The sequence below is a fragment of the Rissa tridactyla genome, chromosome 6, assembly GCF_028500815.1.
Source record: "Rissa tridactyla isolate bRisTri1 chromosome 6, bRisTri1.patW.cur.20221130, whole genome shotgun sequence".
In the NCBI taxonomy this organism is placed as follows: domain Eukaryota; kingdom Metazoa; phylum Chordata; class Aves; order Charadriiformes; family Laridae; genus Rissa; species Rissa tridactyla.
The window spans coordinates 22,525,800-22,544,576 of NC_071471.1; the positions used below are offsets into that span (position 1 = coordinate 22,525,800).

At 42.8% G+C, this 18,777-nt stretch overlaps 1 protein-coding gene across 1 annotated transcript in view; it reads left to right on the top strand.

The window, feature by feature from the left end:
* NYAP2 (neuronal tyrosine-phosphorylated phosphoinositide-3-kinase adaptor 2) overlaps positions 1-18,777 on the top strand; it is a 138,230-nt gene that overhangs the window by 101,767 nt on the left and 17,686 nt on the right. The window contains exon 5 of the mRNA XM_054207377.1: positions 7,730-7,833. Coding sequence (XP_054063352.1) covers positions 7,730-7,833 — 104 coding nt within the window. The remainder of the gene's footprint in view (positions 1-7,729; positions 7,834-18,777) is intronic.

Consider the following 18,777-nt stretch of genomic DNA (forward strand, 5'->3'; position numbering starts at 1 on the left):
ATCTGCTGGGCAGTCAGTGGCAGAGATGAGTCTTTACAGTGCCAAGCTAGCAGAGGTGCCCACCCCTCACCCTACCTGATAACGGGGCTCGTATTTTCCCTGCATTGCTGGAAATGACACCTGAAACTCAGTATATAACTTGAATGGGCTTTGTTGATGTGAGGTATCATTTGCAGCAATTGTGCAGTCCAGCTTTTCTTGCTTCAGACCCCCCAAACAGCCCTTGGGGCAGCAAAAGTGACTTTCCTGCAAATCTCATGACTCTAGCACGGGATATTTGGGTGTTACTGCCTTTTGCTTACTTCTCTGTTCTCACAAAGCATCCTGGTAGGTAAGAATTTTCCAGATTAGCTTGTAGCTTTGTTAAAAATTCTGTTCCCAGTGTATTAGAGCACCATCTGCGCTAATGCAGGTAAAAAGGTGGGTTTAAAGGTAACACATCAAAGCATTGGGACATCTGATAACTAGACCAAAGGTGTGTACCACCCTTTTCAGTTCTGCGAGATGACAGTATGGAGAAGAATGGAAGATAAATGAAAATTAAAGAGTAAGTTCTTAGCAAAATATAGCTCTTCTGTCCAACCTTCCTGCATCAGTTTTATTTTAAAGAGTTGGTTGATCTCCAAAAGCAGACAAAACATTTTGGCCTCAGTCTTCATTCAGCACCAGCAAACTGTAATAGCTGTTGAATCATGCCTTGATTTAGTTAAGTGTGACTTTGTCTTACATAGCTAGGACTGTCAAAGAAAAATTATGGAACTATTTTATTGGCCGAATTTTGACTCCTTTTATGATTAAAATCTGAGAGCTGATTATGATTTTTCTTTCCCTGCAGTTTTTATGACATTTCATTTGATGAATATTGCCTCTCATCTGCCATGAATATTTTTTCCCCTGTGTCTCTAGCTGTTGCCCAAGCAACGTGTCTTACCTTTAATTGGTGGGGTATTGCATTCAAAATGCTGTACACAGTTCTCCTCAATGAACTTGTACATGATCTGTAACAGTTCATTCTTCGCAATTAAATTAGACCTGTAATGGAATGCAAGAAGAGAGATTTGATACATCTTTATGGAAGCAAATGTTTTCTGGAGTCAAGGAAATAAAGTAATTCTGCAGTAGGAATTTAGAACTTAGATTTACCACAGGACCAAATAAAATCAGGACAATCCCCGGTACGTTAGTCATTGCTGTTGCTCTCTTTCCAACATCATCGATAAGGGAAAAAAGGCTACTTTTTTTTTGGGCAGACATGTCCCTGAAATGCCACAGTTTGCTACCTACCTCCTAGTTCACACTGGTACAGCCATTTATTAGGGCAGCGTTGGAATAATTTAAAGAAAATGGGGTTGAATTGCTCTGCTGTAAAACAGAAAGGATGCAGGAGGACCTCTCGTGTGCTCAACAGGCAGGTCTGCTGAGGCACAGGTTAACTAGGAACTGGAGTGGTCCGAGTGAATACCTGAGTGAAACAACAGATTTTTTGTGGGTTCTCCCCATCTCTGCACCCGCTAGCGAGATCAGAGGGGGAATGAGCCATCTCCAAAACAGAATCTTGAGCTTTCTGGTCATTTTGTTCAAATGAGCCTGGCCTGTCAGGTGCACATGGATATCACTGTCTCTAATACCTGATTGTTCTCTCATCTGTCACATAATTTGTCACGGCCGCTTTCTGTTTCTTGGCATTCTGTCATTTCTTATGGAAAGCAGTGTAAGTGGTTTGGGGGCATGCTGGCATTTAGGAAAGTCAGTGCGACTGTAATGAACAGCCAAATGAGATCTGTGAAACAGAAGGCTGTGATAACTTCACTCTGGGAGCTATGAAGAGTATTTTCTGGAATGTTGCTGCTTTTTTCCTAAGTGCAACCATGAAGCATTTTGCATTGCCACCTGCTGCTAGAGACAGGCACTGCGCTGCATTTTAAATCTCAGATACTCTGTTGTGTCCTGGTTTTGAATCACCATCAGCTTGTCACTCAGCCAGCCCATTAGAATTCTAGCTGAAAACACTGTAGATAATCAGGAAGGGAGTAAATGCCCACCCTTCACTGGAATTACTGGCTAGCATTGTGGAACTGCAAAAGTAATGAATAGTTAATTTCAAGCTCTTTGGGAATGGAGCAAGGCCTGCGAAGCTCAAGGTGCAAGACACATTCATTGGTACAAGGAGGGAGTAGCAGCAAAATACCAATTCATGCTGGCTAGGGCTGCTTCACTCAAAGAGGACTGAGTACTCCCACCAACCCCTAAATTCTTTCCTCGCAGGCAATAATCAGAGTATCCCTGTGCTACTAAATCCTTAAGGATTCTCTAGGTGAAGGCAGCTTAATGCTGGAGGTATACGTTACTGGGCAGCCTGCTCAATGAGGTCCAGCCCCAGATGCGATGCTTCCACACCTTGCCTGCACTGGTCATCCATGTTCTCCGCACACAAGCTCTGCCCTAGCAGTGCCTGTCACCCAACGTAAAAGGAGAGTGGTACTGGGAGCTGTACACTAAGGGCATCAGGCCAGAGCACAATGAGCCAGGGTGTAGGATCACACGGTCACAGAGCCTGACTGTAGAAGCTCACGCTGCTCTCTGCAGCCATGGTGTTACAGCTATGTGGAACAATGCACCATTTTGCTTTTGATCCAGAGCTTCAAGATTGACAGTAGCCCATGCCAGAAACTTCAGAGAAAAATAGCAAGAAATTTTAAGGAAAAAAACACTGCCAGTAGGACATGATTATTCCTTACCTTATTGCCTCAGTCATTGACATAGACCTGAGACATGACAGGTCAGAACAAATCTTAATTTAAAATGTACCCTGTCTAATACAGACATGGTTTTTCTCGTTATCTGACTTGGTTTTGAGACCTGCTAAGCTTTTGACCTACGGATATGTAGTAACACCGAGTTCCACAGGTTCAGTGCTCCCTTTGTGAGAACAGTTCGGTTTGACAATGCTGCTCTTCTATTTCAGCACTAAGTAGCTTCTGCAGGTGAAGTCCTGACTACTTTTTTTTAAGTGCCAGAATACTAGATAGCTTATTCCACCTTAAGGTTTCATAATTTCAAGTTATGTTTCAGCTTACTCATCTCTTTTTAGGAGACCGACATGGCCAGGCCACTATGATGATAATAGGTGTGATTCATTTTTCCAGTGTGCATGTTTTCTTCTTCTTCTTTTTTGCATGTGATTACTCTCAGCCTGTCACATCGCCTTGTTTAACTCACAACGTGCTTCTTGGCAGCTGTAGCAAATAAGCAATATTTCTCTTCATGTGCAAAGAAGAGACTGTGACAGGATAAGAAGCTTCTCCAATGTAAGTGACAGCCAGAGTATTTTTTTTTGAATTAAGATTAGGATGGGCAGAATGAAGCCTTCCTTGGATGAATAAAAGAACTCTTCCCATTAGGATCCAAAAATAAAAATCATGCAGGCTGTTGTATTTCTGGAGAATATAGAAAACCATAGCACATTGGTATAAAACTGATCTAAAATATTTCCATAAAATTTTATCATGTTTCAGCACTTTGCTTTATTGAGGAAAATCCAGCAACACCCCCTGCCCCAAATGCAACTGCCCAAGCTTCTGCATCTTTGGTTACGATGATAGCACTTGCACTTTTGGAAAACAGGTCATTTATGCGAGTGCTTAAATACATAATTAAGTACATAATTTCAAGGCAATCCTATTTGCAATTGGAAAGCCTGTATTTCTGTGTTAGATAGTCTCTCCTAAAATTCTCATCCTTAATGCTGTTCTTTGGGGCTGTCCACTTGCTTATGTCCATGTGTAGCCCTACTGGTGTTGTCAGGACTCAGCTTAAACCTGAGAGTCCATCCACTAATGCTGGTCCCATTGCAGCTGACTAAATCTATGGGTTTACTTCATGCTGAGGTGGCTGTGGTCCCAGCCGCTAGCATTGTTGGGAGTGTTGTGGCTGCTGTGGGTGACGTAACAGGGGACTGAGACGCAGCTGACCCACCATCCCCTACTAGCATTACCCTGCATCTGCACCTGGCTCCTGGGGGTGGTTCAGGCACTTAGTGAGCAGTGAGTTTTTCATAATATGGCACGGTGTGAGGGATGCGTCATTTGAAGCTGTGCAAAATAATACCACCAAAGTTTCATCAGTTAAATACAGCAACTGACTCTTACGAGCATTTTTGTGCAGCTCTCTAGCTAGCCTGAATTCAAACAGGCATCTCTAATGGCTACTCAAGTGCACTGCATCCCCTGGCCCCGGTCCAGTAAAGCACTTAGACATATGCCTATGAGTTCCCTAGCTTGGAAGTAGGCTGTTAGCCCTTGTCAGCACCTGAGTGGCATACAGCGGTGTCAAAAGGCCCCTAGGTGTGGATGCAGACAGGGTCCTGTGTTTGGAGTGGAGTCTCTGGAACCCTCTTTCAGGCGGAACCCTCTTTTAGAACCAGAGGATCCACCTGCACCATGAAGTGAAGCACAGTGCAGAGATGTGGTGCTGTGCTAACTGTATCAGTGTGGAGCCTTCCCTGTGTGCTTATCAGGCTGGCTGATAAAACTCTGCTCCACACCATGCGTTACTGTTGCAAAGGGGACTTCTCAAGAAGTCTCAAGACTGCTCATTTCAGATGTTAATACTGAGCTATCTCAATATTGTCCACATGAGATAAACATGAATTAAACACTAGAAACCGTCCCTGAGATTTGCTGGCAGAAGTTGGTCTTCCTTCAAGATTCTCAGCAGTAAATAGGAAAACCCATTTTCATTCCAGAACCGGAATCAGTATCAATATGCAGGCCTTTCAGGCAGGCTGAAATGATCATTTAAAACGTGAAAACCAAGAGGTCAAGATAATGAAGGTAACTGGACAGTGGACATAATTATGTAAGGAGACCTCTTACTATTTTTAGATAGCCCAAAGCAGAAGTTATTATTTGAAGTGATCATTATTATTTTGAAGTGATCGAAATCCAGTTAGCCTCAGTGCAGAGCATAAGCTGTCCACAGCTGAAAAATAACATGCTGCAGAATTCAGAGCAGGGAGTTGGGCATCACTTAAGCAACAGACCATTTATGGATACTTTTTTCCCCACAGCAGTGTGCAGTGTGAAGATGTTACTCAGAGCACTAATTACAGTAGAATGGAGTATTTATTTCATCTAAAACTATTCCCACTGAGACCAATGGAATGGCAATTAAAAAACAAAACACATTTCCCTTTCACTGCATAACCCAACTTCCTAAATTTATAAGAAAGCTAGTTGGAGCCATCTCTGAAACCTCTTTTGGTGAGGATCATTATGGAAATTGCAATAGTTTCCTTAATACTGTAACATATATTACAGGGAGATAAAGGAACTAATACTTCATCTGTGTCTGATAGGTTTTTATTTCTTTGATGCCAGATGAAAGGAGTCTCTTTGGCAAGAAAATGGTAATCTCTTGTTGTTGCACATATATCCAAATTGGAAATTATGACACTTCTCTCTGCTTTCCCAAAGAAAAAAACAAAACAAAACCAAAAAAACCCAATTCCGAAGCAATGGCAGACAGCGCCTTGGAGTTTTTTACATGCTGGGTGTCTGATTCTGCTTGTCACAGCAAAAACAGAATCTCTGTTTAGCGGTAGGGAAAAACAACCACAAAACCCCCAATTCTTGTCCTCTCTGAAACCCCAGCAAAATTCCAGGAGGGAAGAGACATGAGATCCATTATCTATATTACTAAAAGAAACAGTCAGAAGTCTGGCACACAGACAGTGTGAAATCAGAACAAAACCAAATCTAATCAAACCTTCAGAATAACTGCCCAAGTCCAAAAAAAGCAAAACAACAGATTATGTACAAAATGCAAGGTTATGGGGGAGATCAGTCTGCTCCTTTCTGCATGCTTATTGCCGAGTTGACTCGTGGTATGTTTACAGACTGACTAGGAATGAGTGAATTGAATAATGCATTTGTTGAACAGCATAAATATTTTTGCTGCTCAGCCAGCTGGATGTTAACCAACCTATTAATATTTAGTTGATGAATATTCAGCCATACAGATGCTTTCATTGGTCTAAGTGCTCCAGCTTAAGTGGATAGCTCTTCTCCATGCCCTATTGAGTTCTGAAACATCCAAGAAAAATAAGCATTTAAGGTGACAATGAAAAAGCATCAGTGAGATTGGAAGAACACATTTCAGCGTGTTGCTGGTAGGTGGTGTAATGTGCCAGCTGTCCTCAAGTTTCCAAGATGTGCCAAGTGACCTTAAGGATAGTGATGGACATCTTATTCCTTTCCAGCAATGGCCCAACCAGTGGCTAGTGATGATACTCGAGATCCATGTAGGAAATAGAGATATTAGTATAAAACAACCACAAACAAAGCATCAGCGTAAATGAGGCATGAGAAAATACATTTCAGAGAGACACGAGCAAAAGGTATGCGATAAAACATGTGCAAAGGCAAACCTGCTACACCAGGATTGCATGAGCCATAGGTCCTTCCGCTCTTCTTGAGAACGTGAGATTGAATTGAGGAATTCTTTAAACCCATTGTAAGGAGGCATGGTATTATTATAAATACTTGCTATTCATGGTAAAGTGGTACTATCAGTGCTGAATTTGAGAGTCTGTTATTGTACAAAGTGTGTCTGTTGAGTGCAAATGTCCTTGGTCTCAGTGTTTGCCCACTAAATAGAAAAGACAGGAGCAGGATTGGGAGGAAGGCTTGTAAAACATGAGGAGAATGAACATGTTCATCTGAGCCAAAAATCATGGGCTGAGAGGAGATGTTTCCTCGGCCATAAGCAGGAAATGACGGGACAAATATTTGTCTTAGGCAGAAACAGGAAGACCATTTTCTGAGGAAAAGACAGTTTCTTCTAGACCAGATGTGGAGTGTTGAACACTGGGGTAGCACACTGCTGTCAGCATGGCTCAGACACAAAAACCTCCATTAGGGACTCCTGAGCTGCATGGTCACCTTCGTGTCAGTATGTTAACAGTAGTAACCTGCACTGGAAATCAAGGGGGAGCCTTCCGAGAAATGCCTCCACGTACAACAGCAGAAGGAAAATGAAATAACTGTGTAATTTCTGTGCAGTTCTTCTCTGGGATAGAGCTTTCTCTCACAGCAACCTCTACTTCTGTAATTGCCTTGTTCTGGGGAACTGACTTCAGAATTTGCCACTGTTGATGTTCTGATTTCTCTCCTTTCTTCCTACTTTCTATCTCTCAATTCCTTGCCTTTAACATCATATTTCCAAGTATTTTTGGTGTCATTCCAAATCCACAAGTGCGACAGTATCCTCACCACTTTTATACGCTACGTCCTTCATTTTCTGGCATTTCATGCATTCCCTTAGCACAGTCCGTCTTTGGGCTACCACCTCCCTGAGCTCTGGGATGGAGAGATGAAACCAGAAGCTGCTGTAACTCCCTTAATCACTGCCGTATTTTATGAGGAGTAGAAAAAGGCACTAGGGGGGGCAACAAAAAGGTTTCCTTTATATGCTTCCTGTCTGTCTTCTGTTTCATGCTCTATACTTCAGGAGAGGAAAGAGGCCAGGACATGGGATGGGTTCTGTCTTAATCCCCCTTCTTTTGATCTCAACTTCTGTTGATGATTCAACCAAAAGCCCAAGACTTTAACTAGAATCCAAGCCTGGACTCTCTGTTTCAAGGGAATCCTGGGTCCACCACATTTCAGTTGACTGTAGCAGTAACCCACTTCCTGTTCACTGGTGTATTTTCTTCTCTCTTCCTTCACAGAGCCTAAATCAAGTTGCAGATTAGGTCGGTCTGCGTCCACATCAGGTGTGCCTCCTCCATCTGTTACTCCGCTCAGGCAAGCCAGTGATCTTCAGCCGAGCCAGGTACCATCGTTAGCCAATCGTGAATGACTTCATGTGCTACAACATGCCAAATGTTTCTCACCTCTGTGTCTGTCATTTGTAACAGTAAATGATTTTTTTGGTTTTTGTCTTTATTTTCTGTGCGTGTGCGTGCATCTGTGTGTGCGCATCTCTCATTGGCAATGAAATTCCACTGGCCACAGCCAGTGGAATTTTCTTTGCTCTTAATTCCTTGTATCCTTTTCTGTCTTCATTCTGTAATATAAATGTAGTAAAACTGTACTGTATGAATTGGCTGGGTTTTTTATTTTTTCATGTTTTCTGTACTTTTTTACTGTCTTTAAAATTTATCAAACTTTGATAAATTTAGTCTATGTTTTTATGTAAATTTCTTTTAAATGTCTTGTCTAAAGCACTTGCACCAATGTTTGTCAATGACTTGTACATACCTGACTTCTGCCCAGATGTACTTTAATATTTGTGCCAGCCTCACATTTGTTTTGAGCTTAATGCATGATTGTATTACACTATGATTTATCACTGTCCTGAAAACTGCTCTTACAGCAAGTTATTTTGTTTAGTTAAGGCAGCTAGACTCTCTTCAGCTATAGGCCACGTAATGCTTACAGGACTATTAAATAGTCCACTGTAGTAGTTCTATTTATTGTATATTGTTGGGAATCGAAAACCAAATCAAAGGAGGAACATGTCCTTGTATCTTTAACAGAGATAACGTGGGTTTTTTTCTTAATCAAAAACAAAAATGCCACATAGACCCTTGAGAAAGAAATGGAAGTGTTTGGGTTTGGCAAATTTCTGCAATAGCGAGAAAATGGAAAGGAAATAAAGACACGGGAAACCTATACTTACCTTTATTTTATATGCTAATACTGATATTGTATCATTTTGCTGCGCAGACCTGTATTATTATTTTGACAGAACTAACTGCTGAGAGTAGCAATTGAGAGAAGAGGTTTCACTTAAACACAATGTGAATGCCTTCTGTCAAGCTCAAAGCACTCCAGTATTGTATCGCTTGTGTGTACGTGCCTACGCAACACTGTGTATGTGTGTGGGTATATCTATGCACAAAGAAAGGTAAACATATATGTATATATGTGCACATACATATATGTATGCACACACACACAAACACCCTTACTTTAGATGATGAATTTTCAGTTGGCTTTCAGGGAATTGGTCCCAGTAATCCTATTGAATTTCAATGAGATTTGAGTGGAAAACTCCCTGAGGACTGCTTTGCAATAATCACGTATTTAAGTTGTTTGTAGCTTGGTGAGTTGCTTCTAGAAGGTCTTGACCAAAGTAGAGACAAGAAGAGTATGATTGATTTATTCAACCCAGACAGCTAACTACGTGTTGGGAAGGTTCTATTTGGGTAGCCTAGTCCATATAGGTTAAAATCCTTTAACCTGAAAAACTGATGCTATTCTATTACTTCTGAGCCTGGCTGGACACAATATCTAACAGAACCATGCACATTTCTAAAGCCTGTTTTACATAAGAAAATCAAATTCATAATGGAGATTCAAAATGACAGCCCATTTAAATACCATGTCAAGTGTTCCTTCATCTAAGGAAGAAATTAGGGTAATTTTACTTCCAAAGGTTTTGAATGTCCCAGTGTTCATGTAGTATGTGATTTTTGATTAAATGGGTCTTAGAGCAGACACGATGCTTTGCTGGTTACTCAGTGGCAAAGGCACCTTGGGTGTTTTGAAGGGATTTTAGTTCTCTCAGTTTATATTAAGAACTAAACAATAAGCCTTGAAAGCAGAAGCTGATGTGATAGAAGAGATAATGAGCCTCTTAGAAGCTGCAGCCAGGGTTCACTGAAACTGTGGAGGAAAAATCCACCTCACTTCATACAGAAGAAAGGAACAAGGATGATAAGAGGAATTGTCAAGTGACTGCAGAGAGTGATCTTGTTAATTGAATAATTTATTGGTATGGATGTGGCTTCATGAAAAACAAGAAAAACTACCAAAAGTTTTTTCTCCCAGAAAGTCTTCCCTTCAAGCTGTCAATCTCTTACTGTCCATCTATTAAGTCATCATTTATTAGGATGGCATCATTTTTTAAAGGTGTGGATTTGACCCTGATTCCAGTGGAATGACGAAAGTCTCATTATCTCCGTGGCAGATACAAACATTACTTTGTGTTCTTTATACACCTATTCTGTCTTAATCTATGACAGGTGGAATGTGTTTGTAAATAGCTGGGTTGTTAGCCCATTCTGAATGGGACAGATCGTGGCATACAGGGTATTTCTCTTCGTGTGCTGTGGCTATTGATTGTATTGATACTGGTTTCCTTAACCACATCCTAATCAGCAGGCAGACTTCCCAAAAGATTAAGAGGACACATCCTGTTATCCATCTCTTTGTGTTGAGGAGATGGGCACAGCTAACATTCATACAGGGATACAAGCTCTGGGAAAGGGCAGATTACTGTTAGTCAGTTTTCTCAAATCTTCATGGACCCCAAACTGATTTTTTTTCAAAATGTTTAACTTGGGGGAAAAAATCAGATTTGCAACTGAGTTCTCAAGAATACAGAATCATTCAAGGAAGTGGTGAGGACGCTTAGTGATCAACAATAGGTCTGAGCTAAGGAAACCTAAATTATAATTCCAAACAAATATCGACTAATTTTGTAACTATTGACATTTAACACCCCTATGCCTTATTTTCTTATTTGTTTATTGGTGTAGGAATTTTGAGGATCAACCAGTTAATATTCACAGAACATATTTATGGTGTACTGATGGTAAGCATTATACTGATCACTTATAAATAAAAAGAAAGAGCTTACAAAGAGATGAATTATGCGGCTGGTCTCTGATGGAGAACACTAAAATTCTGTAGTGTAGCAGCCGCAGCCAGAAGGTACCAACAGGCTGAGCCAGATCGAGAGCATGTTGTTCCATACTTAGTTCTGGTAAAGGGTGAGGGCATTTTGAAAGAGCTGGTTGCAGGAATTAACCATGGATGACCTCGTGAATTGACTCAATTTAAACCGAAAGATAAATGTAAGTTTATCTTGGAATTGAAGTTATTGACAGTGTAAGGACAAAGTTTAAGAAATTAAGGGAGTAGCAGAGGAATTCAAGTGGAGAGCTTGGAGCTGTAGTATGGCAGAAGCATGGAATGTGTTTGAGCTTAGGAAGTGGCATATAGCTATATTTCCGAAATAAGTACCTTAATATAAATATCTTAAAAAGAGGAGTGTAAGTAGCAGAGAAGCATTGTAGATATCACGAAACGTAATGCCTTGTAGATATTCTCTGATGTTAGCAGAGAGCTTACAGGGAATGGAAAAATGTTCTAGAAAGTATGTATAATTTATATCTTAGAGATAAGAAATGTGTGAATAAAATTAGAAGTAGTGAAAGTCTATCTGATTTTGGCCTTTATATGGAAATGAAAACAAGTACCAGTCATTTGTAGCCATCTAAGTGGACAGAGAACAGTAAAAGTTAACCACTTCGTGAAGTTTGTAAAGTAGAATAAACATGGTCCAAGGATGCCCCAATGAATAACTCATCACATATGTTTCTGGATCCTCTGTGCTGGTGCCTGAGACTTCTGTTGGTGATGTTTTACCCTGCAGTGGTAAATGCTCAGTCATGGTTTAGAGTGGATATTAGGAAAAATTTCTTCACCAAAAGGGTTATCAAGCACTGGAACAGGCTGCCCAGGGAAGTGGTGGAATTGCCATCTCTGGAGGTATTTAAAAGATGGGTAGAGGTGGTGCTGAGGGACATGGTTTAGTGGTGGTTTTGTCAGTATTAGGCTGGTGGTTAGGTTAATGATCTTAAAGATCCCTTCCAACCTAGATGACTCTATGATTCTATTCTATGTCAGGACACCCCCATAGCAAAAAGAAATCGTTCACTTATGTAAAGTAAGCAGGATTTGGAGTCACAGCTATCGCTATGAACAATGATGTTTCCCTGCATCCTGTCATTCTCCACATCTTCATCTCAGGCTAACAAAGGATTACACTCTATGGGTGGACTCAAAAATCCCTGTCGCATGCAGAATAAGTGTGCACTGAGCATGCCTGTCACAAAAGAAGAAAACATTTCAAGCAACCTGCACTGCGGAAGTCCCTCTGCTGGAGAGCAAAGCATCTTACATTCGTATTTTTAATGTACATAAAATCATCTCTACATCACTGCCAGGTTTCTCCCAAACAGCCTTCTGCACACCAAAAACCCCACTGGTTTCCATTCTAAGAAAAAGGAGACAATGTAACTATTGCTAGATTTTAAAAGTGAAATTCGTTTGCATTAAGATGTAGACAGCTATTGGAAAATCACGTGTATTAAGCTGCATAGCAGCACAACAGTGCATGTTTGTAACGAAGACCCACAATCTGAAGGAAAATACACCCTCTGAAAGCAAAACCCCTGATGGTTACAATATGGTATTTCAGCTTTTCTGCAAAGCAGAGCCTATTTTCAGACAGATTTTCACAGAACTATGTGTCTTATCTGTAAACATGCAGCCTCTTTTCATGCTGCCAGTTAGTTACTTGCTTTTCAGCAGGAAGACAGCACTGTCCTTTACTATTGTCTCCTCGAGGTATGCTACCTTATTTCTGAAGGTTTGCATGCTTCTAAAGGTCTGGTGTCTTCTTGTGGGGAGGACTGGGCAGTGATATCTAGCTGCAATTTAAGCACAGAAAGATCTAAACTTTGTACAGTGATGATCAAAGTGAAATCCAGAAGCCATGCTGAGATTAGAAGGAATAACTCAGAGGAAGGAATGAAGATACATGGACAGCTATGAATTAAGGAGTTTCAACTGGCATTGAAGGAATGAAGGAAAAGCTAGAAAATACGTCAGAATCAACACTGAAATTTTCTGTGGCTTATTTTTTCCAAAAAAAATGCAGCTCAGTTCATTGCTTGCCCGGTAGTTGCCTGAGCCCCCAGCAAGTTGAGACGGCATGTTTCTTCCCCCATAGGACCCCATCACTGAACATGACCCAGAAGGCCCATGTGATGGACAAACTAACCATTACCTTCCAAAACTGAGGAGAGCTTCCACTTATTTTGTGACTTCTCTGAATATAATGTAGCAAAAGGGAAAGGCCTCCCATTCACAGAATGGACTTGACCATGTAATTATCGTTCTGTACCAAATGCATCCATCCGTAGTTTGACTACATATCTTTGACAGGCAAGAATTTTAGATACAAGTTGGCTCCTTAAATTTGTATTTAGGTAGCTAAATAATGAAACAGACTTATATAAAGGACCAAGTGTGCTATTTAGCTGAGATCTACCCTACCTACCTCTGAGATGTCTAAATCAGGAGTATAATATAGGTTCCCCGCATGAAGAGAGACACCTGCAGAAGGGATTCGCCTATCTAAACCTCAGTGCCTCAGTGACCATGTAGAGCTGCATGTCTGCTATCTTTGATAACCTGGTAATTTATCCTCCTAATTTAACCACCTCTGTCGGTTGTGGAAAGCTGGCTGGGATCATTCCTGGTCTGTCCATGTTAGAGGTTCCTGGACATTTACCACTGAATAGATAACAATCATTAAAATTTCCAGGTAGGTAATAGACATTTATACCTTTTCAGACTTGATCCATGGGTGCTGAGTGTTAGGGAGAAGCTATACGGGTGGTACGTCTGGGTCCTACCTATGGTTAATCATTGAAATGACGTGCTTTTGGCATCTTCCCTGCTGCTGAACTTGGTAGTCAGCCTGGCTAGCAGTGGCCAGGGGAGAGCATAACCCGTATTGGGATGGCTGTTGGCTTGCTGTCTGACGCCCACTAAGGAAGCTGTTCCAAGGAAATGGAAATCCAAGCTTTGTGGAGTCCTGAAAGCAACAGACCAGGATTTTTCCAGCAGAGTTTTCTAATGTGTTAACGTAGGTAGAGAAGTAGAAAGCAGAATTTCTACTTTAAATATGCAACTGGAAGGGGTTTTGTCGTCGTATTTATTTACAGTTGGCCTGAGACAGATATAACGCACGCTAGTTTACGTTCAGCAAGAACATAAGAAAATACCCTCTGTATTGTTTGGGTCTGTGCCTGAGCGGTCCTGGGCGAAAATGCACTTTAACAACTGTTCAGAATGAACGATTTGGAATAATCCGAAAGGACTAGCAAAAGCCGTATCTTTCCCAGGGCCGGGAACGGGACGCAGGATGCCCGCCGGGCGGGACCGGGCTGAGGTGGGGAAGCGTGCGGGGGACACCCGCGTCTGTCGGCGGCTCGGATCCCCGCGATGCTCCGGGCGGGCGGGTCACAGCCCGCTGCGGGGGGGGGCGGGACGCGCCCGGCACCGCCCCGCCCCGCTCGGCGACACCATGGCGCCGCCTGGCGGCCGCGCGCCGCCCCGCGCCGGGAGGGGTCCGGCCGTGCGGTCCCCGCGGCGGGGGCGGGGGGGGTCTCGGGTCCCCGTTGGCGTCTCGGGTCGCCGGGAGGCGGCGGCGGGGCTGCAGGGGAGCGGCTGCGCTGGGCCGGAGGGAACGGGGGGGTTTCCCCGGCAGCGAGGGCGCTGCCCCGTCTGCCCGGCTGGCGGGGCTCCTGCTCGGCACAAAAAGCCTGACAAAAGGTGACAAAGCCCTGCCCGGCTTAGGGACAGGTAAAGCCTGTTCAGATCCCGTAGGAACTTCACCCGAATTTTCGGGGAGATAAATTATTTTAGGAAGACTGGGCTGATGTGTTGGGGTTTTTTCTGTCCCTGCTGGCTGCACTCATAAATGTTGCGTCAATTAGTTGCAAGAACCTTGTGCGGAAATCGTTGTGAGCCATGTTCGTTGCTGGTCCTTGCGTGCCCGCAGAGGGGTGGCTGCACTCTCTCCATGGGTGCCACCACCATGCACAGCCTTGCACCACAGCAGCTGGCATGAGGGAGGGAGGGAGGGAGCTTGCAACCAGCCTCACCTGTTAAATCCCAAATTCTTCCACACAACAGCTTGAGTAATGTTTTGCTTAAGACTCAATATTTAGGTACTAACCAAAATGCAATTAAAACACGCACGTTTTATTGTGAAACAAATTTTTAGCATTAAAACTGATGAGAGGCCTTTCCACATGCATTCTTAGAGCAATACCCTGCAGTTCAAGTGCAGTATGAGCTCATTGTAAGACATTTGCGAAACTTAAGAGAGGTAATTTAGAGTTGAATTTTGACAGGTACTGAGTTCTCTGCAGCAAAGCTGCTCGGTATTTGTCTCATGCCTAAGTGCATGAACAACTCTGTACTGGGTCAGCTACATATCACAAGCCCAACTCTTAATGTCTCTAGCTTTAATTGTGTATACAAAGCATATTAGAGTTTTTGTGTGCCTTGTAAGCATTGTGTTCACCCTGTAATTAATAAATGCAAGAAGGGTAAATTGTTATTATTATGGCTATAATTATTTTTGAAGGCACCTAGACAAAATACTTCCCCAATGAATTGACATTATCATGCTTTAGTTGGCAAATGTGCATCTGAAAGCATATGGGCTCTGTGTTACTCTGTGAGCATAAACAAAGCATCTGTGCTCTTCTATTATTCTCAGCCTGAAGTTGCCATTTTCCCCAGCAACAGTGTACAGGGGTTCAAAGCAGTCAGTAAACGCGCTGCAGTTGTTGGGCATCTTAGCAGGGCCGGGTTCCTGACTGCTGCATTTAATGAATTCTGCTGCTGAAAAATGAGCACCTATGAATCAAGCTCTGCTGCTCCGTATCTGATCGCAGCAGTCTTTTTTTTAACTCCCATTAGGTGAGAGAAATACAGTCATTGCAGGTAGATGGAGAACTCTGTGGACTGAAGTACTCTTTCATCCAGTTTGAATACTAGGGAAATGGTAACAAACCAAAAAAAAAGCATGCTAATAAGGGAATTTGTGTCTGCTACATAGCATAAACCCCTGTCATCGCTCAGTACTTCAGATATTTGCTAGATGCACTGATTGAAGAGTCACGATCTGAAGCTAGACCAAACTCTAGTGATTCTGCTTTTGTGGTTCTAGTAATGCAGAAGGATTTGCAATGAAAGATCCAACTTCTGTTGTACTTGCTTTTTGGGCCAAAGGAGAAAAAAGATCCCCCTGGGCTGCTGGGTAAAGATCTCGGGGGACATACAGTCCCAAATTCCTATTCAAAATGAGTATCTAACTACTGTACTAATTGCTACTCTGGTATGGCTTTCTCTGTTTCTCTTTTTTCCTCTAATTTTCAAAAGTTTTGAAAGTCTATTGTGTATTTTGGATGTAGAATAACAAAACATATGAAACAATTCATGGGATGGTGTCAATCGTTTTCTTCTTCTCCCTGTGTGTAAATGCCAACTGTTCCCCTCCAGCCCATACAATGCCTCTGAGATCTCTGTCTCTGTGCTCCTGGAGCCAAGATTAGGGTTGTTCCTTTTGGATACTTGATCTTTTTCTTCATTCAAAATGTATGTCCACAGTGTGGGAACAGTCCTGTGCCTCTCGCTCTGTAATCAGAGTCCCATGGGAGTTTGGTCTGGACTTTCTATATGCTATTTATTGCTTTGGATGGTAGCTTCTATTTTTGCCTGTGAAGCTGTTCCCTTAAAGGGACTAAATTACTCGTTATGTTTAATCATCACCTTTAATAAGGCTTGGGTTAGTCACTGCGTCCAAAACCTGCCTAATGTTGGCCACTAGGATCTACCACAATAACATTTGTGGTGGTGTCTAAGAGTCATAGGCATAAATAAGGTCCCCGTGTTGGTAGGCAATGTGTGTAGAACAAAGACTGTCCTTACCCCAAGGGTTTGTAAGCTCAGTGTAATAGATGAGAAAGCAAGCAGTTGCAGATGGGAGTAGATGGGTAAGTATGTGACTGTCAGGAATTGCTTAAGCTTTGGTTTATGTGAAACTAGAACGTGCAAAAACTATTTGGAGTGCAATCTGTATTTTCGAAAGTGATTTTAATTAGTTTTATATGCCACTAATATAATGCAATGCATTTGAGTGTCTAAAATCAGGTAAATTTTACTAGGAACGTTTTACAAAGGATCTCTCTCTCTCAAAGGGCCCTGTCATGGAGAAGTTCTGCTCCTCCAGTGAAGAACGCTTTAGTGTCTGTGTAGGCGAAAACAAAAGAATGTAGACGTAGACTGAATTTTGTGGGTGCTGGTTTTGCATATAGGTGTGAGGAAGAAACTCCTCTGGGTCCTACCTGGGAGGATGGACTGGCATGGAGGAACCCCTGGTGGGGTACAGAGAGAAACCCTGGGCACGAGCACTTCACCGATGGGACATGGGCCAACTTTTAGCTTGAGGTGATGTCTGGATTTGACAGATTTGCAAATCTGGATCATCCAGACCCACAGGATTTTGCCTTCTTGTTCAGGCTGAATGTTCGCAAGAGTCAGGGATGAATCATTACAGACTGTCGCTGCCTAGAAAGAGGTGCCCGGAGCATGAGCTGTATCCTGAAGTGTCACACAGTCTTCTGGGGACTTTGCACTGATAAAAATCTGCGAGTCTGGATGTCTGACTACGCTTTTGTGCCTTTATAAAGTGCAGCAGAGCCCCATGCCCACGAGAGGGAGCAGTTGGATTACTTTACACAGTTGGGTATTGCTTTTTTTTGTCCTGCAAGGACAAGTATCTTGCACACAAGAAAGGCAAAATTCTGCTGTCGTCAGTCCAGCTAAATATGCTGTCAACATTTTGGATGAGAGCAGCAACAAGAATGTTAATGCTTTAGGGAAGGCTCCGCATTGCATTGTGTTGAGTTTCAGCTTGAATCTGGTCTTACGTAATCAGCGCATGGGTCCAGAGCAGTGCAAATTGTTTCTAAATATACAAACTGCAAATAGAGAACGCTTATTAAAAAAAAAGAAAGAAAGAAAAGCAAATGCAAACCTTGAAGTGGATGGAATTGCCACATCCATCATCCCTCACCTCCAAGGCACGCCTGACTGATTGGCAGGAGAAGCAAATGTGTCAAAGCTGTCTTCTGGTGGCAGCCAGCCCTGCTGTTGCTGTCCCAACATCTTTTCTTCAGCATTCAGCTGGGCTGGCCATGCAGCAGAAGCGGGTCACAGCATTGCTGGGTCCTATTTTGCCAGGATTTAAGAGCATGAGAGAGTGCATACTTGACAGTCCTCACACCACCAAAGTGGCCTCTGATTCATGGCGCGGGGGAAGCCGGGCAGGCAGAGGTGGATCCGAGCACACCCTGTCGTCATGGTAGGTCCCAAGGCCCAAGCATGGCTTTGGTGGCTCTCCTTCTCCATACCACTCAGCAGCATGGGTTTGGGGCACAAAAAAGACGTGTCGGGGGGAAGCAGCGATGGGTGAAAGCAGTTCAGCTCTAGGAGAAGTAATGCCACAGAACGAGGATATCAGAGATGGGAACGGGGCGACAGTCTCTGAGCTCCAGACCCAGAGTCTGTCGTCATACCTGTCTCACCCTCGAGTGCTGGCTTGGTTGCCCCTATTCCAGCTGTGGTGGAAGAGAGTGGGAGGAAGAGTACTCTATTCCCTTACTCCGATCTCTTCTTATTCTTGCATGGGCTTTGTAAGCTTGCCAGCAGAGTACAGAAAGAGTCTTGTTCCCTCACAGAATTTGTTGAAACTTTTCAAATACAACAATATTCTGTCAAAGAATGAAATACAGCATTTATGAGGGTTCTCACTTCCCGCTCAACATTTTTTTACTGTTTTTACCTAGTTGTTTCTCAGACTGGGAGTTACAATTTCTTTAAAAGCCATAGGACAGACACGAGAAGATCTCATCTGCCTGGTCTGTGGTTTCAGGGGGTTGTTACGTTGTGCCTGTTTTCGCTAGAGTTGGGACCGCGTGTTTCAGTGCTTTGAAAAATAGTCTTAGCTCAACAGGGAAGTGTGTGGGGACAGATGTCGCAGTTGATGGAGGACAATGTCGGTCGTTGTTCCTTGGAAGGTGAGCTACTCTTCAGAGGCCCTGGAAGTTGGTGAGAGCTG